At 37.9% G+C, this 25,594-nt stretch overlaps 1 protein-coding gene across 3 annotated transcripts in view; it reads left to right on the top strand.

Moving 5' to 3' along the window:
• LOC131162460 (kinesin-like protein KIN-7C, mitochondrial) overlaps positions 1-25,594 on the top strand; it is a 104,280-nt gene that overhangs the window by 17,263 nt on the left and 61,423 nt on the right. For all 3 annotated transcript variants that reach the window (XR_009138818.1, XR_009138817.1, XM_058118958.1), the window contains exons 7-9: positions 6,532-6,591; positions 7,929-8,007; positions 8,283-8,350. Coding sequence is in view for 1 of the 3 variants with exons in the window: in XM_058118958.1 (XP_057974941.1) it covers positions 6,532-6,591; positions 7,929-8,007; positions 8,283-8,350 (207 nt within the window). In the remaining 2 variants the exon portion in view is untranslated. The remainder of the gene's footprint in view (positions 1-6,531; positions 6,592-7,928; positions 8,008-8,282; positions 8,351-25,594) is intronic.

Here is a 25,594-nt window from a genome sequence, read left to right as displayed (position 1 = left end):
AAGCCAGTAAAGAGATGATTTAGCTTCAAGGTTTGTTAACAGAGCTTGGAATAAAGCATGAAAGAAATGTTTTGCATAGCGACAGTCAGAGTGCGATACATCTGGCAAAGAACTCTGCATTTCATTCCAGAACCAAACACATTGGATTACGTTATCATTTCATCAGATCTCTATTAGAGGATGGAGTGTTGACACTGGAAAAAATCCAAGGTAGCAGGAATCCGATAGATATGTTGACAAAGGTGGTGACTATAGAGAAGCTGAAGTTGTGCTCAACTTCAGTTGGTTTCATACTTGAAAATAGATTTGAGCACATCATTATCTATATACTGGTTGAGATAGTATCTCTGTCTCCAAGTGGGAGATTGTTAAGCTGAAATGGATACGGAGAAAATATGGAAACAAAGAAAATGGAAATGCCTTGAAGAGGATGAGCTGCAGCGGAGGAGAATGAGCGTGCCAAATTCATTCCATAAAAAAAACACAATTATCACGTGCTCAAATAATTCATTAAAAACCATGTGCTCATTATCCATTAGAATGCAATAACTCCTTTCCTTCTATATCTATCCTATGTATCTATAAATAAGAACATTTGTATCGAGTAAAGAGTGCAAGTGAAGTGAGTGAGTGAGGAGTGTGAGAGTGCTGGAGGTGAGAGAGAGAAAAGTGTGAGAAGAGTTGAGTTGAATGTGTGTCTCCTCCTCTTGTTTTTCTCTCAGATTGTAGTATATTCGGTGCGCTCTGTGGACGTATGTCAGATTAGATCGAACCACGTAAATCTGGTGTTCTTATTTTGTGTGATTATTTTGCTTGTGTGCATGATTATTGTTCATAAATCCTAGCAAATGGGGGATAAGAGTGTCATTGAGTATTTTGCAGAGATAACGTGCATTCATGTGGAGTTGAATGCTATGCAACCCATGATTGCCAATTCCCGTGAGATGCAGAAATAAAGGGAATAAATGATGGTTCTTCAAGTTTTGGCTAGTCTGAATTTGAATAAGTTTGATGACAAATTCTCTGTAGTACAGAATTTCTATCTTTTGGTAATGTATATTCTCATGTACTTTGTGCCTTTTTTGGTACAAATTCTTGAGGTTATACTAATTCTGACACAGGGCTCTTTGTGTTTATCACACAGGGTGGTACATGTACACAACCTAGTGGTAATAGGGTTCAATGGTGGCTCAGGACACCATGGTAGAGGTATGCCATGCACATTTTGCGAACAACTAGGCCACATTGTTGATCAGTGTTGGAACAACTAGCCACATTGATGATCAGTGCTGGAATTTGTATGATGAATCCCCAGAGTAGGTAATGTTGTAACTACTGATTTTTCTCTTAACTCTTGGAGAAAAGAGAATTGTGTCCATAGTAGAAGATGAATAATTGAATATTCTACCTTTTTAGAAGTGGGTTTCAGTGGGCTTCTCCTGTTTGATCTCTTGCTTAGTTAGGTAAACTTATAAATTGTCTTAGAGTTGGTACTTCTACTTCTAGACCTTCTGTTATAGTTTCTGCTCCCACTGATCATATGACAGGCATGATCTCTTCTCCAAAATCTAGTGGTCTGATACATTTCCTAGTGTTATCCTTGCTAATGGATCTACTGCAACTATTTGTGGCATAAAAAACAGTAGAACTTGAGTCATTTATCTCTATCCTCAGTTTTTTTTTTTTTTATATTCATAAATTTTCTTTTTACTTTTTTCTGTTTAAAAACCTACAGAATCCTTAGATTGTGCAATTATTTTTTTTCCTGATTCTGTTGTTTTTAGGACTTGAAGAGAAGGAGGACAGTTGACAGAGAACATGAAGTTGGAGGTCTTTACTACTTTGATTCGTTGGCATCTTCCACTATATGTTCTGTCTCTTCAGAATCATTGTTGATTGGTCATCCCTCATTTGAAAAGTTTTTTTAGTATTTTTGATCATCAGAGAAATTTTTATTAATGACAAACAGGGCGTCAAGAAGATGCCCTTCAAATACAGCAGAAACGAACAAAAAACTAAAACAAACACCACTCACTGAAGTACATCCAGGAAATCAAGAAGAACAGGGAGGTCCCTCTTGGGTAACCCACAATGGCAACTAGAGATCATGGAAAACTAGTTGTGTTTAATGGCTTGCAGAGAATTAGCCGTCCCATTGAAGGCCCTTTTTTTTTTCTTTCTTTCCAAACTGCCAAGAAATATCAAGGGGAATGAGAGTAAGGGCTCTCCTTTTGAACTTGTTGGCATGGATCCCTCATTTGAAAGTTGAAGCAGCTTGTTCTTAGTTTGAGTCATGTGTCTAATCTAGAGTGCAAGTCCTGTTAGGTGGTAAAGCATCATTGTGTACCCTTTGCTTCTTGAGTCAGTAAAACAGGTTGTTAATCATTTCTCATTAATTCATGTGGGTGTTTGGGGTCCTATCCGTGTTATATCTAAGTTGTATTTTCTTGTTACTTTTGTTGATGATTATTCGAGAATGAATTGGCTTTACATAATGAAAGATTGTTATGAGTTGTTTAATATATTTTGTGCCTTTTTAAAAAAATAAAAACTCAATTTGATGTACTTCTTTGATAATGCAAACGGCTATTTCAACATCCAATTCACTACCTATATGGCTAACTCAGGCTTACTCCACCACTCATCTTGCACTTACACCCCACAAAAAATGGAGTTGTTGAAAGAATAAACAAAAATATTTTGGATGCCACTTGTACCTTCTTATTTTAGACGAATGTCCAATGAATGTTTTGGCGTGATGTAGCTCTTGCAGCTTGCTATCTTATCAATAGATCCCATAGTTCTCAGAAGTAAAATACAATATTCAGTTCTCATTCCTCTTAAACCTTTATTTTATTAGATTCCCACTTTACCTAAAAGCTTAAGCTGCTAGATTGTTGGCCTAGAATGTATACCAAGCCTTAACACTCTCTTGCCCATGCAGCTCAATTGCATATGGAGAGTTAACCAAACAAAATAAAACAGACATTATTGGGCAATAAGTCTGGACCCAGGACCTCATGGCAACTGTGGCTGTAATACCACGTCAAATTACCACTTCATCTAAAAGCTCAAGATGTTAGATTGTGGGCCAACAATATATATCAAGCCTTAACAATTTCTTTACTTCTTTGCATATTTGATTGTGTGTCTTTTTTGCATCATTAGCTCTTGGCTTCAACAGATCACGATCCCCAAGCTATTGAGTGTGTTTTTCTGGGGTATTCTTGTTCTCAGAATGGGTATGCTCTGCCTGGTTGTGTCGATCATCTGCCCTTGCAGGTATATACATGGCAGCACCATAAAGTAGTTGAGAATCTACTGGTTTTCAGTCTTCGCATTTGTTACCTACATTAACCTTTCTATTAATATTCGCAAAGGTAAGCATACCTTTACTCAACAACTTATCTCCAACTTCGTGTTTTATTATTCTTTATCTTCATTATCCTTCTGTTTCTTTGGTACATTATCGCCAGCTCCATTCCATGGTCTATGTCTGAAGTTCACTCTTTCTGGAGAGTTGCAATAGAAGAAGAAATGTGTGCTTTATAGGTGAATGACACTTGGGTTTGTCAGGCTTCCTGGCAATTAGTGTGTTGTTCATTGTCATTAGGGGTACTCTGAAAATGAACCTGAATGGTTCTCTTAGCCAATTTGATGCCATATTTAGTGGCTAAAGGCTTCAGTCTAGCATATGGTTTAGATTATTTTTACACATTTTTATCAGTGCATACAATTGCGCAAGTGGTTTGTTTATTTTGTGCTGCTATTTTTCATTGGTCATTATAACCATTAGATGTTAAGATTTCCTTCTTACAGAGACCTTTAGCAGGAAATTTACATGGAGCAACCTCTCGATTTTATCACTCAGGGGAAGTCATCATTGGTATGCTGCCTTAAAAAGTCCTTTTGTGGTTTAAAAAAACCTCCATGTGAGTGGTTTGGGAGATTTAGGTGAGGTTTTGATTGATTTTGAGCTTGAGCGATGTGAGGCAGATCATTTTGTATTCTATCATTTATTTTGTATTCTATCGTTGTACTAATGTTCAAGAAGATTTTAGTGAATGTTTGTGAATGGTATTATAATCTTGTGATTGTCGGGGTATAAAGCATCAAAAGTAATTCTCTTGGACAAAGTTCCAGTGTAGGATTTGGGAACATTGAAGTACTTGGTAATTAAGGTAGCAGGACTTATTCAGGATTTACTTTGTCACAAAGACAGAAAATTTTTTGATTTGTTGGATGAGACAGGTTTTAGGGGATCTAAATATATTGATACTTCTGTGGATCCTGACAACAGATTAATGCCAGATGGGGTTGAATAGTTAGCTGAACTTGTATGGTGCCAAAGACTAATGAGAAAGTTGAATTATACTGCAGTCGCTAGTGCTTCTTGTTGTTTTTGGACTCTCCTCGAACTAGTTACTAGTTTAACTTACTAGGATGTTGTTATTTGTTCTCCCAGGCCCCCTCTCTTTTGATCAATATGATTTTCATTGAAGGACACCAAGGGAGTGCCATCGGATAACAGCAAGAAGAACGAAACAGGAATTGCAGACAATGGAAAATATCTGAAAAGTAGCAAAAGAATCTAGCATATAATAGTCCCTAAACCAAAAAATGAGAGTGGTCAATCATCTATCCTCCAGCATAATGAGCAGTGTGGCTGACCCTTCACAAGCCATTCTGTTCCTTTCCTTCCAAACGGTTTAAAAGATGCTAAGAAGAATCATGGACATACTGTTCTCTTCTCTTTGCCAGAAAAAAATCCCTTCCAAGCCCAAAATTTTCCTTCTCAACAGTCTTAGCTGAGGCCCACTGCTGCCCTGTCATAGGTAGAGCAAGATTCCAAAAGTTACTCATCCATAAATGATGGAGGAGGATGTGATCTTCATTATCTCACAAGTAACACCTGTTAACCAGAGTTAGGCCCCTTTTACGAAGGTTATTGATTGTAAGAAGAACTTTCCCCGGAGTGCAAAGAAAGCAACTTTGGTGGGAGTTGTAGTCTTCCAAATGCCTTCCCAGGAAAATGTGGGACTTTCTTAGCCTTTTTGTTCACATTCTTATAGAATGAGCTGCCAGAAAAAAAAATGTTGTTTTTGTTGAGGGTCCAACTATGATGGTGTGAAATGCTGGAAAGAAAAAAAAAGCCATTGTAGTGTCTGAGTCCCTAATCATTAGCATTCCTCACAAGAAGAATGTCCTGCATGGCTCCATTTTCAGAAATATGGAATAGCAAACAATCTCTTGCATCTTTGTCCCTTGCTGAGCTGAATAGATGAGAAAGTTGGGTGCAAGAGCAGAAGTTCCACAGCAAAAATCATGCCATAAAAAGTAGCTGTTGTTTGTATTTTGAGATATTTCAGAGGTGCACTTGGTGTTGAGGTCTTTTATATGAGGATCATTGTCATACTTTCAATTCAGGGATATTCAATGCAGACTGGTTTCTCATTGACAGAAGATCCATGACTGGGTATTGCGTGCTTGTTGGTGGAAACTTGGTGTCTTGAAAGATTAAGGAAACTGTTATTGTAACCTGTAAGATCACGTGCATAATTTGAGTACTCAACCATGGCACATATCACATGTGAACTGATTTGGTTGATGAATTTGTTGGGAGAACATTGGTCTCTTATTGATAGAAGATCCATGACTAGGGTTTTAATTGGTCTTTAATGTTTGGATGTTTCTGGGTCCTTTGAGACTTTCTTACTGATCTCTTTGGGTGCTTTTGGGAAGATTAAGGATTCTAGCAGGTTGTCTATTTGTTTTGTGGAGTCTTTGCTGTGCTTTGGGGCATTTTGTTGAATAGAAACTGATGGATGATAGTAGGACATAAGTTCCAATTGATAGCCCAAAATCTAGAACTGTGGGAATATTTGAAGTTTGGGTTCTTTGTTGGAATTTGTTGAAATTTATGAGTTTGGGTTTTTTAGAGATATGCTAGTTGCTAGGGTATCTTTTAATTTAGAAATTTGGTGTGAAGGATTTTGCTTTCTTAGTCTTAAAAATATCTAGTATAAGAGAATTTTATTTGGAGTTGAATAATGTGAATTGAATTGGGTTTTTTGTCCTAGTGAAGACTTTGGTCCTGCATCAAGAATGCTTGTCAGTTCAAGGGTTGCTCTCCGCCCTTGCAGTTGCTTTTGGAGAGAAATGGTTTTTTTTCCTTCCATGCAAGCCTTTTCATCTGGCTTGTTTAAAATAGTTTATTTATTTATAAATATTTCTTTATTTATAATTTTATAATTTTTGTTTCTCTTTTTCTGTGTTCTTGTAGGAGTATGCTTTAAATTCTCTTCTTATCTTCCTCTCTCTATAAATTTCTATTTTTTTTATCAAAAAAATTATTAGTCTTTAATGTATGGTTGATCGAACCTTGCTCACTGTAGAACCTTTACTTGAAACAATAATTCTATGATGTACACAATCTTTTGTCTGATATCTTGATATAGGCAATGTGCATTGTTTCTGTTGCTTCACAATACTAAATTTCTGTTTTAATATTTACTTCTCCCTTATTTCCAGGTCATCAATGACTTGCTAAATCCTACAGGGCAGAACCTACGAATACGAGAGGATTCTCAGGTGCTTATGTTAATATAGGGGGGAGTCAACAGTCATGTCGTCAATTCCATCCTTTATCTACCATGCCCTTGGGAGTTTAGCATAAAGTATCTGTATCTTAATAATTTTGATTGCTTTTTAACATTACAAAAAAATAATTTTAATCACTTTTGTAGGTTTCTTTTTTTGATTTGGTTTATACAAAATCTCAATCATGTTAATATAGAAGTGCATAATGAGTTTTCTTGAAACATAATTTCTGGAGTGTTGGTATCCTTCTAAATGGGTTTAATGTAGAATGAGGTTCATGAATGTTGAATTTTCTCCTAAGTATAATTAATGAGGAAGAGACAATAATGATCATCCTTGCCCCTTGATGCAATGTTATCTTTATGCACTTCCATCTTTTGGCTCATTCTTTGGGCCATATAGACATTTGGCTCTTCATTTCTACCTCCAACTAAGATATTCTAAGAAGCAAGTTTCTTTTGATCCTTATGTCGTTTCATGCTTTCTATTCTCCAGAACTCATGATTAGTTTTGTGCTGGTTTTTGATTTTCTATCGTAGATAGCCCAATCATTTGTCATCAATTAACAGCATGATAGATCAAAATGTGCAACCAAAAATACTATTGCCATGAGAACCCATTTTGGTGCTATGTGTTTGCTTGGGTTTGTCGCAGTTAGGTCCACAGTGCCTTATTGAGACATGCCACCTTCTCCCTAGTAAAGATAGAACTTGCCACCTTCGGCCAGCTATTTTGGGTTAGCTTAAGGATATTGGCTTGATAGCTGGAGATAAGGTATTCTCCAAATTGGTTGAACACCTTGATGATTGGTTAAGGCAGGTCCAGCCTTGTATTTTGTAGGGATGAAAACATTCACTAGTTAGAGAACATGTGGCGTTGCTTGACATAGTTAGCATTCAAATGGTAAGTGTGCTGATCTCAGGGCAGATATGCTGATCTTGTCCTTACAATTGGATTTGGGTATCTTGCTCAATGATCACGGATTAAAAAATGATCGGACAAGCCCAATCACTCTTGAAGCTTCAGGTTACTTCATCCTACCCTAGTGTTTTGTGTATGACACCTCATTCCCTCCTAAAACATATACATGGTACACTTCTTTCTTTCGTTTTTTTCTTTATAGCACAACTGGCTTGTGTTCTCACTTCAGCTTTCTGACTTTTCCGCATTCTTCCTTACATGTTTGATGCTTCAAATTTTTTTAGTTTGGTTAAAATATTTCTAATTTGGCACTATTTTAAATTTCAACAAACCACATACAGGGATTAAACCAGACCTAAGAAATATTTATAAAACCTTTTAATTTATGTGAAATGTTATCTTGGCAGGGAACTTATGTGGAGGGAATTAAGGAAGAAGTTGTTTTGTCCCCAGCCCATGCTCTTTCCTTGATAGCATCTGGTGAAGGTATATAAAATTTTGGTTTATTGTGTTCTTGTCTATCTTAAGCCACTTACATTAATTTCATTTGTGTATTTGCATTTAAGTTGATCAATGCTCTTCATTCCCTCATTCCTCCAAAATAGTATAAATGGAAAAGAAGGAAAATTTTTTTTTACCTCAAATGCAATGAAATCACGAGTATTGAAGAAGCTATCTTTAATCTTATTCTGAATTCTGTATTTCTGTGAGAGTTTTTGCTATGCACATTCTGTAATGTGTTCATTTTGTTGTTGTCACAGAGCATAGGCATGTGGGTTCTAATAATTTTAATTTGCTTAGCAGCCGGAGCCACACAATTTTCACCCTGGTAATTGTTTCTGATTACCATACGATTATGTTTGCTCATTTTATTTTTCCTTTTTTTATGTTTAGGATTAATAATGATTATTGTGTTAGTCTATCTTACTTTTTGATTTGTCCATTTTAAAATTTACCATGTGGACTAGGGGTGTGCAATCGGTCGGTTCGGCCAATTAACCGAATTTTTTCGGTTAACTCTCCATCATAATCGAACCGACCGAATTTTACTCCTTAACCGATCCGAACCGAATTGACTGAACCAAATTTTCGGTTAATTCGGTTAACTGAATTAATTTATAATTAATTATGGGAAAAAATATTATTGTATAATTTGTATGTTTTCAAAAATCATTTCTCTTACATCCATGTTTTTTTTACTTTTATTATATTAGTCAATTATTAATACATGATAAACACTCAAGCTACTAAAATGTAACTAAGTCTTTAACATTTAACAAAATCAACCAAAATTCACTCAAATTCAAATTCTCCTGTATATAAATCGTCAAACACGTAATTTCACTTTGTTGAGTTCCTCGTTTATCATCTGCTTAACGTTGAGCATATAAATATAAATTATATAATAAATCCATATTCCTAGTTCAAGCATTGTCATTATAAATCCATAAAATTCCCTCGATTCTCGAGGGTCTAGAGTCCATATTCCATACTGTGCTCGACTCTCTGAGGTCAAGAGTCCATACTGTGTTCAACTCTTGAGAGTTCAAAGTCCCTACTATTATATTACAGATCAAACATGAAATTTAAACTGTTTGTGCAAAATTAAAACAAAAAACAACATGAAATACAAATTGTTTCTGAAAAATTAAAACAAAAACTGGAAGAAAAATTGAAAAGGCTTTATACATTAGCCACCACTTCATGACTTCTTGTCTCACAAACTCCCACTCCTCAGCTCCTGTGCTGTAAATATATGAAAATGGCAAACCATTAAATTCTAAGTTTTCAACAATAAGCCAAAATAATAAATTATATATTGTCAATAATGATAATTGATAGCACGTAATTTCTATGACAAAACTCTAAAGCATAATCTCAATATGAAACTAACCCTTTGTCTTTTTTTGATTGTCTTATTCACCAATTGTGGACTCCAATGCAACCAATGACAACTCTAAAAAATTGTATAGAAGCACTTGTAAGTTATAATAATTAATCATTCAATGAACAAATGAAAATTTTTGACAATATATTAATATAATATTACCTTCTTCTAGACTTTCAAGGTCATCTAAGTCTTCTTCAACCTTAATTGGACTAGATGAACCCCAGATCCAATATTGCGTACATATAAGAGCTTGCACAATTTTAGGAGTCAAAGAACTCCTAAAGGCATCAAGAACATGCCCCCCGGTGCTAAAAGTAGACTCGGAAGCAACTTTAGAGATGGGGACTGCTAAAATGTCACGAGCTATATGTGAAAGGACGGGAAACTTTAGACTATTTAACTTCCACCACTCCAGAATATTAAAGTCCTCCACGTCCTTCACAATCCTCCCCCAAATACTTATCCAAGTTTGATTTGTTATCTCCACCTCCAATTTGAGTCTTGAACTTTTGGTACAAAACTTTGAACTTTTGTTGTGCTTCCCCTTGATCAGTGGAGCTTGAAGTTTCACTTCTGCTTGATTCTTCATTTTTAGATTGTGACAACCTCTTATACTTAGCAAACAATTCAAATGTGATATCCATAGCCTTTTTCCCCATCAATAAACCTTTGTCACCTTCATACATAGTAGAAAAAGCATATTGCACAAATTCCAATTTACGTCTAGGGTCAAGAACGGATGCAACAAAAATCAACAAATTCATTTTGTCAATGTTTCCCCTATACTTCTTGTATTTTTCCTTCATTTTCATACTCATTAAACTCAACTCCAAGTCATCACTACTTTCCCACTCTCTTAGATGACAATCAATCCCACTAATTTCATAAAAAAAGGTATTACTTGTAACATACAAAGAACCTAAAACTCGTATAGTGAGGTCATAGAAGTGTTCCAAAAACATCACAAACTTTCTAACCTTTTGCCCATCAAATCTACTCAGTGTGCCATCCCTAACCTCAAGCTCAATTCTAAAAAAAGATCATCATCCCTAAACCTATCAAAAGCTATTTCATATCTTTGAGCTACATCTAGCATCATATAATTAGAATTCCATTGAGTGCTAACATCTAGGCATAACATTTTTTGCATTCTACTTTTTCTATTTCTGCACAACACTTGAAATTTTTCAACCTAGCTGGTGAATGCCTAACATATCTGATTGCATCTCTAACACGAGCAACGGAATCACCCATTTCTTTCAAATCATCCTGCACAACTGGGTTAATTATATGTGCAATGCATCTCATTTGAATGATTTACCTCCTAGAATGTCCTTTCTCCAATTTGCCAATTTGAAAATTTTCTTTTTACGCAGGCAATTGAACTTGCATTATCTACTATTAGAGTAAACACATTGTCAACTCCCTAGTAAAGCAAACACCTCTCAATGGCCAGACCTATCTCCTCACCTCTATGACTAGAAATTGGACAAAAGTTAAGGATCTTTTTGTTTAATTTCCTGTCATCATCTATAAAGTGTGCGGTCAAACACACATAATTCACCTTTTGCAAGGAAGTCCACATGTCAGTTGTGAAACTAACCCTTTTAGAGGAGGTTTTCAAAAACTTTTTCAACTTTAACCTCTCTTCCATGTATAGGTAATAACAATCCCTTGAAATTGTCCATCTTGATGGAATTCGAAAACGAGGGCATGCAACTTTCATAAGATGTTTGAACCCTATATTCTCTGCAAATTTAAATGGCAATTCATCAACAATAACCATATAAGATAATGCCTTTTGAATTTCTTCTTGGTCAAACTTCCAATTTGTAAGAGTTGCCTCTAAGCCCTCTACATTTTTTGAGGCTGGTTGATAATTTAGTTGTGTTTCTCTTGTTTCTTCAAAATATGGATTTTGTGGACATTTAACCATATGATATCTAAGTGTGCTCATACGATTCTTTTTAGGATCAGCACAACAATCAATATGACAATAATGACACTTACCCTTAGTTTCATCAGACTCGGTCACAAATTTAGTGAAGTAATCTCATTCTCTTCCTCGTTTTTTGATTAGATTCAGTGGGATGATTAGTACCACTCTCACTTGTCATGCCTGGATTTGAAGGTTGATGTTGGGAAGCCCCTTGCGTAGTTTTTGCATCCTCCAACACCTCCACCTCCACCTACACCTCCATAGGCAAGTCATTGCTCATTTTTCCTTTAATATCTGGGAAAAAAAAGTAAAATGCAATCATAAAGTGAGTGCCATCGTTGTCTTCGAGGATTGGTGTAAGTAGGATCTTCAATGGGCAAACAACGAAAAAAGTACATTTTGAACTTTATCATGCAAAATTCTCGGAAAATGCTTCCCATCTTAAGTCCTGAGAATGGAGACCCACATGGCAGAAGGGAAAGGGCCGAGATGGACATGAGCCCATGTATCCTCCACTCTCCTTCTGCCATGTGACCTCATAAACTCAGAGACTGTGATGAATAGCATTATTAAATTTCTGTGCTGTCACCAAAAGTATCATGAGGAAACGAGTCAAACTTTACCTGGGCAATTTGACAAGTCATGATGTCGCCCTCTTTGCTCCATGCCAAAGCTCTTGGCAACAAAACAAATGCAAAACTAACCAATAAAGCAAAGACAAATGGAGACAATCTCAACAATCCTCCAATCATCCTCCCCATTTTCAAATCACCTGTTCTTTGATTTTAAACTCCAGCAACTGTTTTTTACCCCAAACAATGTGATAAGAATATAAGCACCAAGCCCCACCATGATATTTATACACAACAAATGAAAGGTTTTCATTGAGTTCAAGCTTCATAGTTGGAAGTTTTGAGTGCTCCGGAAGTTGAATCTTTCACACAAAGATTACGGCCATATTCTGAATTAAGATAGGAAAGTGATGCAATGTTGGGGTGACAATAAGGTTTTTTTTTTTTGAATTAAGTAGGGGTAATGGGAAAAAAAAAGATATTGCTGTTCTTCATAAAATCTCAAATTAGTCCTGTGGCTAATTAGATGCCTGCCTATTCTGGAGTAGGAAAACATAAAATCAATGAAAGCAGTGTTTCTTGTATATGTATCTAAAGGAGCTGAAGAAACTAGCAGAAAAACAATCTCAAACCCAAACCCTATCCCCTATTCACCAAAGCAATGCCTAATGCCTTATAAGCACATCTCATCATGATGTTATTTTTAAAATTTTTTTTTCTTTCATTTCCTTTCCTGTTGCTTCACAGCACCTCTGCTTGCGATTGATAACTGAAAAATAATCAACCTGACACAGCCTGCCAGAGTCTTGCAAGCTAAACCTGTATAGATCAGGTTTGCCTTCTACTATGGGCATTGCAATTCTATGAGATCATTCATGTGTAATGTGTTTGAGCGGAGAATGGGAGCATCAAATAAACAATTCCTCACTCAGAGATGAATTTAATGTCATCATCAAACCAGGATAACAAATATTAAATTAAAGCAGCTTCAAACAAAAGATCAGCACAAGATTCACAAATCACAACTACTAGTTCTTAGGTTTTCCATATGCAACAAAGATCAATTGTACAAAATGCAGAGAGGGCAAAAGTCGCAAATCTAAAGACTTTTAACAGGCTGACTACCTGCGACTTTGAGTCTGAGAGGCACTCAGGCAACGGCCACAGCAAGGGTGGAGCTAGCGATGGCTGGTCTCTGGAGGGTGGAGCCGTGGAGGGCCTGGACAGTGATGGATGGCTGGACATTGGTCGCTCGTCGAGTTGTCGGTGTCATCGCTTGTCGCTTGACGACTAGGATTCTGGGAAGTCGTTGTTGACTCGCTGGCCGAATGGGAAGTTGGGTACCCTAATTCACAAATGCAATCGGTGGATTTGGGTGCTTTAGCTGAAGGAGTAGTGCGAAGTTGGGAAACAGGGAAAGGGAATTAGAGCTCTGTGGAAGCATTGGAAGGTGGAAGCCAAAGGGGAAGTGCGAATTGGGAAGTGGGGACTGAAAGTGGGAACTGCGAAGTGTGAACTGCCGAGCCAACTGCATGCAAAGTGGGAACTGGGAAGGGAAGTGGGAACTGGAACCCTAAAATCCTAAATTATATAATTTATATTTAATTATTAATTAATTAGATAAATCGGTTAATTCTATTAATCGAAATTTATTTTCTCCATAACCGAACCAAAAACCGAATAACCGAATTTACCCAATTATAAACCGAACCGAACCGAACCGAACTGAATTACAAATTAACCAAACCGAGCCGACCGAATTTAGTCGGTTAATTCGGTTAAAACCGAATTATGCTCACCCCTAATGTGGACCACTGCTGTATCATTGGAAACTTACCCAAAATCTAATTATTTACAAGGTAGCTCTGCCCTCTCTCTCTCTCTCTCTCTCTCTCTCTCTCAACCCCATCCTCACAGTGCCATGATGGCTTTGGCACATGGAAGCTTTTATTCAAGCATGCCCTTTTTATGCAAGTATTGCTGGGGAGGTGAAAATTTTTCGAGATTGTACTTGGACAATGCATTCAGAATAAGCTGATAAAATGGCAATGTATGGTTCAGAATTGCTCAACTAAAATTAGTGGACATGTAACTAATTTGCATTATCTTTCAAATTTGTTGTAGCATTGTAGAAATATTCACTATCAATATTTTGCGTCTGGCACAATGGTCGAGTTGTTGCCATGTGACTTGGAGGTCATGGGTTCGAGGTGTGGAAACTGCCTCATGCAAAAAAGAAAGAAAGAGAAAAAAAAAAATGCAAGGCTGTGCATTCCATTTGTATAGGGAAAATGATGGATTTCCATTAGGATTTGTTCCACACTTCCACTAAATTCATTCTATCAAATTAGTTGAAGTATTGCCATCAGTATCTGCATCCAAATATAAGGAAGTGAACTGCTGGAGTTTTAAACCCCTCTTTATGTAGGTTTCAGTTTCACTGGGGCTCTTTAAAATTAGAGAAAAGAACATATATTTTCTCTGTTGAGGATGTTGAAAAAAATGTTGTGGGGAGGTAGAACTATTATTTATTTATTTATCAGAATTTAGCTATAGGGAACATGCAGGGAGGGAGAGCAAATAGAGTGCTCCCATCCCCCAACCCCCCGTCTTGAGAGAAGGAGAGAGAGAGAGACTTGTTTCGATAAGTACCTATGGTGTGTTTTTAAGGTCTTAACTAATATACTTTTGGGAGCTAAAGCAAAGAAAATAGGCACTTGTTTTCCAAAAGATTTACTAATATGGGTCACATGAAAATTACAAACTACAAACATGAATTTATTTTTTGATCAGTAAGGGAATTTTTTTTAATAGGGCATCAAGGGGATGCCAGCCTGGAGTACAGATAGTCAATCACCCTCTAGGGTGTCAAAAAAATCAAGAATTACATTGTATTTGTTCAATAGATGCCACTATGCCAGCTGGTAACTGCAGTAATACACTGCTCTTAGATAAGTTTTTGTACATGTATATTTGTAAAATCTATTAAGGTTTAATTATCACTATTTAAGTTTTTCTTAGATACATTTTATGCTTTGTCCATGTTTGTTCAAGAATATGATCTTACTGTAGCTAAGTATGTAGACTATTGGCATATTACGTCAAAGAATCCCAACTTGTGTGAGGCTTTCACCCAAATCTATAGCACTTTGGCAGCAAGGTAGGTAATGTCTCCTCTACCACAATGTGACCACCTGATGGATGATCGCTTGTGGATGATTCTGGGTGAGTATGTTTCACGTGAAGATTTAAAAGTTACTATTGTATATTAGTTTTATAAACATTTGTTTATTTCAGTAATTTTTAATTACTTTGGGTTATTTTATGATTTTTGATTGTTTTGACGTTTTTTTTTGTAATTTTTAATAGTTTTATCTTTAGAGTTTCTTAGCTGTCTACAAGTATAGTCTTATAATGTAAGGTTAATGAATTTTTGAACAATTAATTGAGTCTCCCCTTCTCTCTTATAGTCATCTCTCTCTCCCGCCCTTTCCCCCCCCGTCTTCTTTCTTCTCCCTTTTCTTCTTTGCTTTCTCTTTCTATTCTATTCTTCTCTGTTTACTCTCTCTTCTCTCTCTATTTCTTTATTTTTGTCTCCCTTCTCTTTCTCTACTGCTGTCCTACATCACTTGGTACAGAGATTTTCATGACTAGCATCAACTCTACTTTTGTCTCCTTGATTCCCAAGAAATTGGGGGCTGGCAACATCGAAGATTGTCCCCCCTATTAGTTTGGTTAGCAGCTTGTATAAGCTTCTCTCTAAATTTCTTGCAGCAAGGCTTAAAACTGCAATTTCAGAGGTTATTGGGGAGCACCAGCATGCCTTTGTAGTAGGAAGGCAGATCATGGATGCAGTCATGATTGCTAATGAAGTTGTAGATGCCTATATAAAGGAAAAGAAAAGAGGTTTGATCTGCAAATTACACATGGAGAAGGCTTTCGACCATGTGAATTGGAATTTATGGCAGTACATTCTTGGACGAATGGATTTCAGTGTATTTCTACCCTCACATTCTTACTGCTCATTTTTTTTTTTTTTGATAACAAAAGAAATTCATTGATAGAATAAGAATGTACAAACGGGATTATAAGACATCTCCTTTTGAAACTCCGGGTTACTCCAAAGAAAGTAAAAAGGGAAAACCTAAAACCACTAAAAAACAACCTAAAAAATTCAGCATGGCCTATCAATTCAACAATGAAAGGCGATCACTCTGAATATCCAAAAAGTTCACCCCCTTGAAGTTCCCATTACCCACACACCAAAGAGAAGCCATATAGTGAATCTTCTCCCAAAATAAGAAAAAATGACAACTTCTTCCTTGAGAAAATACGCGTGTTTCGTTCCTTCCGTAGACCCCAAAATATAGCAAATCCATAACTCTTTATCTTCCTTTTTCCTTGCCAAAACCGACAAAATGAATTGCCAAAAAATCCTCCACTATCTTTGGACAAAACCAACATTCCCCAAAATAATTAAATAGCTCGTTCCAAATCCTCCATATGAAATCACAATGCATGAAAAGATGCGGAGCAGTTTATGAGCAATTAAAACAAAGAACACATACATCTGGAGAGAGCCTTTAATGGTATCCTAATCTATAACGAGTTGTTGGTGCTGATTCTATTAAGCACAACCAGCCAGAGAAAATATTTGATTTTAGGTGGGGCTTTAGCCTTTGAAATAGTTCTATAGAGGGGAAAAGAAAAATCAGAACTAGTCAAGAACTCACAAAAAGATTTGTAGTAATAAAACCCTGAGGGATCCAAAGACCAAGAGCTATCAGCTTCCAAAGAGACTTGAAAATTATTCAACAAGACTAAAAAGGAGGATAACTTCTCCATCTCCCTATCATTCAAGGGTCTCCTAAAATGGAAATCTCAAGAAGGTAAAGGACTGCCAGCTCCACAATAAAAGAAGAAATAGTTCCATCCCCTCTTGAGCTCAAATGAAATAGGTGAGGAAAAGAGGTGGACAAAACAACATTCTCCAACCAAAGGTCTTTCCAAATATTGCAACCCCTACCCAACAAAACATATCATGGATAATAAATAGGGAATAAATCTAAGATATAGCTTTCCACGGACTTTCCGACGAACATTGAAGACCCAATTCAATATCCCATCCGTTTTTATCAAGTCCAAACTTGCTTTTTATAACTTTGTGCCACAAGGAAGAACACTTTTGTACGCATTAGATGTTATATAAACATCATTATGTAACCCTATTGGGTGAGAGACATTGATCATAGTGAAAACCCAAGTGCTGCTCCCGTGGACGTAGGCTATTGCTGAACCACATAAATCTTGTGTGCGTTCTAGTTGTGTTTTTGATTCTTCTTAGTATTGTTCGAGTGCTTCTTGAGTATATTTCTTCATTGAGTGATTGCATTAGTGGTTGTTGATTGTTTCGTGTTTGATTGTGTGCTTCCGCTGTGTGTGTTCAAGTTGAACGAACATCAACAAGTGGTATACGCGTTATTGGTTCTACAATGGCTAGGGTCTCTTCAATTAAGTTCGATGCAACTGGTAATTTCGAGCTTTGGCAATGAAGGGTGAAAGACTTGCTAGTGCAGCAAGGGATGGTGAAGGTGTTATATGTAAAGAAGCCAAACGACATAAACGGTGCAAGTTGGAAGGAGCTTGAAGAAAAGGCGGTTTACACAATCAGGTTATGTCTAGCCGATGATGTGTTATATCACGTCATGGATCAGGACTCGCCGGTGGCGGTTTGGCTGAAATTGGAGCGCCGATACATGTCCAATTTGATTTCGAACAAGCTGTATGTTAAGAAAAAGCTTTATTGGCTTAAGATGGCGAAGGGTTCGAACTTGACTCAGCACATCAACACATTTAATTAGATCATTAGTGATCTGGGGCAAGTTGATGTGAAGTTCGAGGAGGACAAAGTGTTGATGTTGTTGAATTCCCTACCTACGTCGCCTATGTGCGAGAATCTGGTTTTGACACTAACTTGGGGGAAAGAAACCTTAGAGTTGGAGGACATCATGAGTGCATTGCTGAGATTCCATCAAAGGAAGAAGGCCAGCGATGAGGTTTCACATGGTGAAGGGCTTGTGGCAAAAGGTAATCAGGATTGTGGGAGAGGCAAATCCTGGAGTGGACCGAGTGGTAATAAAACTCAGTTCAGGAGGAAGAAGGATGTTCGTTGTTTTAAGTGCGAGAAACTAGGGCACATAAAATCGGAATGTCCGAAGTGGGAGAAGGGAAAGGCAAAAGCTCAAGAGGGTTTGTCAAAATCCTTGAATGTAGTTAAAGAAGGGGACTGAGGGAGCAGTGATGGTGAGATGCTTACTGTTTCATTAGGTTCAGAATGCCTCATGGGTTCTTGGATCTTAGACTCGAGATGTTCTTTTCACATGACGCCTAACAAAGCTTGGTTCACCACTTACAGATTGGTGAGTCCTGGTTCTGTTCTGATGGGAAATGGTGCGGGTTGCAAAGTTATCGGAATGGGGGATATCAGAATCAAGATGTATGAGGGTGTGGTAAGGACGTTATGTGGGGTAAGGCATGTACCCGATCTACGGAAGAACGTGATATCATTGGGTGCTTTGGATTGTGACGAGTATAGTTACAAGTCCAAAGGCGAGACAATGATGGTGTGTGATACTGATGGCGTATTGATAGTGATGAAGGAATAGAGGATAGCAGGGAATTTTTATGCACTGCAGGGTAACACAGTTGTAGGTGGAGCTATAGCGTAGAGTTTTGAGTCAGGAAATACTATTTTGTGTAATGTAACCACACACAAAATGGTGAGTATTCTTAACAACATTGGTGTGGATGTTTGGGGACCGGTGAGGGCGACATCACGGAATGGACATGGGTATTTCGTGAGGTTATCACGAAAGGTTTGGAGGTATCTCATGCGGCAAATTGGAGTTGTTTGCCAGGTGTAACTTGTGGCTAAGGCGGAGTACCAGATTGGGAGAAAGCTCCTCAGGTCAGATATTGTTGCTTAGTACGTTGGTGTTCAAGGAGTTTTCTGAGCAGGGCATGGTGTATGTATGGCTTGCAAAGGATTTCTTGGTGAAGTCAGCGAGTATGATGTGTTTCTTGGTTAATCAATCGCCAAAGGAATCACTAGATGGGAGAATTGCAGGACATACTTGGATTGGTTATGCGGTAGACTTTGGAGGTCCAACCATGCACGTTTCTAGTGAGGTGGGATCTAAGCTTGGTGTGATGTCTCGACGGTGCATCTTTCTCGTATATAAAAAAATGGGTTCAAGCTGAGTGATCAACCGACAAATAGGGTGGTGATTGGTGGAGACATGACTTTAGATGTTAAAGCCATGGGACAACGTACTCAGGTAAATGAAGAGACCAGCAGAATCACAATGGGCTCCGAGGCACTATCAGGCCACTGCCTAGATGTGATCTGATGTCTTATGCAACCAGTACTACCAGGAAGGATCCTACTACCTTTTAGGAGGCAGTGCACGGTTAGGAGAAGGGTAGGTGGACAGGTGCCATGGTGGAGGAGATGCAGGTATTGTATAAGAATCAGACATGGGGGTTGGTGGAGCTCCCAGAGGGGGAGAGGGAGATAGGCTGCAAGTGGGCAAGTATTCTGTGGTTTTATGTGACTGACATGTCGATTGCTGGAAAGGCTCTGAATGATTTACCTCAGTCGGGGATTTTGTCGAGAATGGAAGTTGACATGAAGGTGTTGAGTGCTGCAAAAAGTGTTCTTGGGTTGGAGATTCGCAAGGTTAAAGTTAAAGGGAGATTGGGATTATCTCAAGGTGACTTTGTAGCTGCGGGGAGATTGGTGTTATCTCAGGGCGGTTGTATGGACAAAACTACATGAAGATTGTGGTTATCTCAGGGTGGTTTTGGGGATCAGGTGTTGGTGAGGTTTAGCATGGTTGATGTTAAATTAGACACTGGTAAACCGTTGGCGAATCTAAGTAAACAGTCTACTGCTCAGTACTCGAAGACGAACGGTGATATTCCAATTGTGTCAAAGGTTTCCTACGCTAGTGCAGTTGCTACTTCAGTGGGCAACAGAGGGATCCGTTAGTTGTGAGATTCGCAGACGGAAACTACACAGGGGGCTTGAAAGACAGGAGGCTCACAAAGGGGTGTGTTGTGGGAAGGCCTAATTGTTGGAAGTCTGGGGTACTTTCTCAGTGTGCGCTAGTTACAAATGGATCGGAGTTTTTGGTAGAGGCTGAGGCTGCCAAGATAGCATTGTGGTTCAGAGGATCATTCAAGGAGCTGGGTGTTCAATTAGGTGGAATTCCTCTTACCACGGTCAAGTTCCAGCATGACTTGGACTTGGTTTACGTCTCCAGGTGTTAGAGGGGAGGCGGGTCCCGATCTACAAGCCCGGGTGGAGCAGCAGTTATGCTTTCAGATTTCCAAGGTGACAAATATTCGCCAAGGTGGAGATTGTTAGAGATGTGGCTCGTATTCAGAGCGGATCACATGTACCTGTTGTTTCGGGCACCCCACTTATGCCAAACACCAATACTACAATTATTGCTATTGAATATAAAAGAAATTAAAGCAATGCAGAAACTAATAATAAAGCAGTAAAAAGAACAAGACAAGAAATTTACAAGGTTCGGTATAGAATTACCTACGTCCTCGGGCACCGATGATCAATCCACTACTTCTTGACAAAGTACAACTTTGAGGTGTGTTTTACAAATGAAGAGTTGAGCTCATTATATAGTTTCAACCTCAAGTCTAAAAAACACTTCTCTCCAATGTGGGACAAATAATATAAAAAATTCAAAACAACCTTTTATACTAAGGTGGAAGTATTCTACCAATGTGGGACAAGAACAACAAATCTCCACCTTGACGATAAATTCAACAAATTTTTCAGTTACCAACATTTTCTGGAGTTCCACATCATCAGCGCTTTCCAAAATTATTCAGACCTGCAGGATATTGATCAAGTCCAAACAATGTTTGAACTTGATTGTTGTCACAATCTTGGTTAACATCTGCAGGATTTTCAGTTGGAGCAATCTTCTGAAGAAGTATCTTCCCTCCATCAATAATATCCCGCATGAAATGAAACCGAACGTCTATGTGCTTCGTTCGTGCATGGTAGACTTGTTTCTTTGCCCAGTGAATAGCACTCTGGCTATCACAGAATACAACCATGTGCTTCTGAACAACTCCCAAATTTTCAAGTAAACCCTGCAACCAAATAGCTTCCTTAACAGCCTCTGAAGCTGCCATGTACTCTGCTTCTGTTGTAGACAAAGCAATGGTAGACTGTAAGGTAGACCTCCAACTCACTGGACCATTAGCAAATGTAAAAATATATCCAGTAGTTGATCGACGTTTATCCAAATCACTTGCAAAATCCGAATCCACATATCCAACAACACGTTGATCAATAGTATTATTTTTCTCAAATACTATACCAACATCAATCGTATTCATAATATATCTCAAAATCCATTTCACAGCTTGCCAATGTCCTTTACCCGGATTATGCATATACCTGCTCACCATACTAACAGCTTGTGAAATATTAGGTCTAGTACAAACCATTGCATACATCAGACTACTAACAGCACTTGCATAAGGAACCTCTGACATATACTTACGTTCCTCATCTGATTTAGGAGATAAAGCCGCACTAAGTTTGAAATGAGGAGCAAGAGGAGTGCTTACTGGTTTTGACTGCTCAGACATGCCAAAACTCTGTACTACCTTCTTCAAATATTGTTTCTGAGACAAACTAACTCTTCCTCTCATTCTGTCTCTGCAAATCTCCATGCCAAGTATCTTCTTTGCTTCACTAAGATCTTTCATCTCAAACTCTTGATTTAACTGACTTTTCAACTTGTTGATTTCTTCCCTATTCTTTGAAGCTATCAACATATCATCAACATACAAGAGTAAATATATAAAAGATCCATTTTGTAGTCTGCGAAAATAAACACAATGATCATGTTTATTTCTGATGTACTTCTGACCCATCATAAACTGATGAAATCGTTTGTACCATTGTCTTGGAGACTGTTTTAAACCATACAACGATTTACCCAGTTTACATACCCAATTTTCTTTTCCAATAACCTGAAATCCATCTGGATGAGTCATATAAATTTCCTCTTTCAAATCACCATGTAAAAATGCAGTTTTTACATCGAGTTGAACTAGTTCAAGATCAAATTGTGCTACCAAAGCCAACAAAATTCAAATGGAAGAATGTTTAACAACTGGAGAAAATACCTCATTATAATCAATGCCTTCCTTCTGTGCGTAGCCCTTAGCTACCAATCTAGCTTTGAATCGAACATTATTTGCATCTGGAAATCCTTCTTTCTTTACATAAACCCATTTACAACCAATTGCTTTCTTACCCTTGGGCAGCTGGGCTAGCTCCCAAGTCTGATTCTGATGAAGAGACTGCATTTCTTCATCCATTGCTGTTTGTTACTTGTCTTATTCAGAGTTCCTCATTGCTTCTTTGAAAGTGTAAGGAACATTATCATCCACAACTGGAAGTGCATAGGCCACCATATCAGTGTACCGAGCAGGTTTTCGAATTTCTTGTCTTGGCCTTTGAGAAACAATTGATTCTTGTTGCTGTGAAGATTCTCGAATTGAAATCTCCTCTTCTTGTACACTATTCCCCACCGTAACTGGAGAGTTACCTTGTGTAGTCTCATTTCTCATTGGGTTTCCCGAAATTGTCTCAACCTCCACCTGTTGTTGAGTACCACTGGTCTTCTCTTCAACTCGTGACTCCTTGCATATTGTTTTCTTCATCATCGCAAGTTCATCAAAAGTTACATCTCTACTTAAAATCATTTTTTTCTTCTCTAGACACCAAAGACGGTATCCTTTGACTCCTGCACTTATCCCCAAGAATATTGCTTTCTTGGCTCTTGGATCCAACTTAGATTCTTTAACATGATAATAAGCCATAGTACCAAATACATGTAAAGAATCATAATCACTAGCAGGCTTTCCAGACCATACCTCATAGGGTGTTTTTCCCCCTATTACAGATGATGGTAGACGATTGATGAGATGACACGCATATCAAAGAGCCTCAGCCCAAAACCTTTGTCTAACCCAGCATTAGACAACATATATCGAACTTTCTTCAGCAAAGTCCGATTCATGCGCTCTGCCACCCCATTCTGCTGTGGTGTATTTCGAACTGTGAAGTGTCAAGCAATACCTTCATCCTGACATACCTTCATAAATGGGTCACTCGTGTATTCACCACCATTATCTGATCTGAGCCGTTTAATCTTTTTGCCAATTTGATTTTCAACTAATTTTTTCCAGTTAAGGAAAAAATCACACACTTCATTTTTATGCTTCATAGAATACACCCAAACTCTTCTGGAAAAATCATCAACAAATGTAACAAAATAATGCATACCACCCAACGAAGCCATTTTTGTGGGCCTCCATACATCTGTATGGATGTAGTCTAAAATACCTTCAGTCTGGTGGATTGCTGTGCCAAATTTCACTCTAGTTTGTTTTCCCAGAATGTAATGCTCACAAAATTCAAGTTTGCACACCTTTGCACCCTTTAACAAACCTCGCTTAGCCAATTGTTGCAAAGATTTTTCTCTTGCATGTGCTAATCGCATATGCCATAACTTAGTTGTATCTGAACCTGCATCTTTCTCAGAAATAACAGCTGCTGAGCCAATAACTGTACTACCTTGTAAATAATACAAGTTATTTTTCCTTATTCCTTTCATCACCACCAGCACACCTGATTTAATCTTTAAGGTTCCATCTTTCAAAGTGATAGTGAACCCTTTAGATTCTAAGGCACCCAATGAAATCAGATTCTTCTTTAGGCTTGGAACATACCTAACATCAGTCAAGGTCTTAATAGTTCCATCTTGACATTTCAACTGTATTGATCCTATTCCAGTTGTTTTACAAGTATTATCATTTTCCATAAAAACAACCCCACCATCTAATTCTTCAAAATTAGAAAACCATTCTCTATTGGGACACATGTGATAGGAACAACCAGAATCCAAAATCCACTCACCAAAATAATGTGACGAAGATGTTCCAACAAGAGAAAAATATGACTCACTTCCATCATCATTGGCTATATTGCCATTAGAATGTGCTTTGCCCTTATTCTTCTGCTGTAATTTTGGGCAATCTTTCTTCCAATGCCCTCTCTCACGACAAAAGGCGCATTCATCGTTAGGAGGTCTCCCACGAGATTTACTCCTCCCATGAGATTTACTTTTCCTTCCAGGCATACGACTCTGAGAACGTCCCCTTATTGTTAGTGCTTCTACTATTTCCTTATGGACCCTCTGATCCTTCTTTCTGCATTCAGTACTAATCAATGCAGTACAAATAGCATCATAAGTAACTTTATCTTTCCTATACAATAAAGTGGTAGTCAAATGTTCATACTCATGAGGGAGAGAATTCAGTAACAATATGGCTTTATCCTCATCTTTCACCTTTTCATCCAAATTTAACAAATCGGCCAAAATTTTATTGAAAGCATTTATGTGGTCATTAATCGAAATACCTGGTTGATATTGGAAGCGAAACAATTTCTTTTTCAAATAGAGCCGATTTTCCAGATTCTTGGTCATAAATGTATCTTCCAATATCCTCCACAATTTCTTTGCAGATGTCTCCCTCATAACACAATATTTCTGATTTTTGGCGAGACACAGACGAATCGTACCACATGCCTGATGATTGATTTTTTCCCAATCTCTGTCACCCATATCTACCGGTTTATCATCCAAAGCAATATCTAGTTCTTGTTGATACAAGATGTCCATCACCTCACATTGCCACATACCAAAATTATTGGTACCATCAAATTTCTCCACCTCAAACCGAGCATTAGCTATCGTCTTCGATGATGATGTCGAAGTCAAAGGGGTTGGAGTTCGTGTGGACAGAGTTTCTTCTACTGCTGCACTAGTTTCTGCCATCTTCTATATATTCAATAGCAACCAACAAAGCAAAAGGCCGAGGATCAATAGTACGTACCGACTGTGTCTATTCTGTTTATCCTTTGAAATTCCACTTTGATCAGGCCAACCTCCAGGGAGCGACTGAGCCGCAATGGTCTCTGAGCACTCACTTAGACAAGGTCTTTCTTAGACATCAAATGTGGAATCAAGGATCCTAATAGAGGAACACCTCCGTATCAACACTATTCAACATAGCTCTGATACCAATTGTTGTGCCGGGCACCCCACTTATGCCAAACACCAATACTACGACTATTGCTATTGAATATAAAAGAAATTAAAGCAATGCAAAAACTAATAATAAAGCAGTAAAAAGAACAAGACAAGAAATTTACGAGGTTTGGTATAGAATTACCTACGTTCTCGGGCGCCGATGATCAATCCACTACTTCTTGACAGCGTACAACTTTGAGGTGTGTTTTACAAATGAAGAGTTGAGCTCTTTATATAGCTTCAACCTCAAGTCTAAAAAACACTTCTCTCCTATGTGGGACAAATAATATAAAAAATTCAAAACAACCTTTTATTTTAAGGTGGAAGTATTCTACCAATGTGGGACAAAAACAACAGTACTATCGAAAGCTACGTGGCACGGGGGACAAAGAGACAGAAGCAAGCTGTTTTCCTCTGCTCCAAACTTTCGACGGTTGTTGTCGGTGTAGATTACGTAAATTCAAAT

The sequence above is a fragment of the Malania oleifera genome, chromosome 8 (genome assembly GCF_029873635.1).
Source record: "Malania oleifera isolate guangnan ecotype guangnan chromosome 8, ASM2987363v1, whole genome shotgun sequence".
NCBI classification, from domain to species: Eukaryota; Viridiplantae; Streptophyta; class Magnoliopsida; order Santalales; family Ximeniaceae; genus Malania; species Malania oleifera.
Note: the sequence above shows the minus strand (reverse complement) of the source record. Positions and strands in the feature narration are given on the sequence as shown.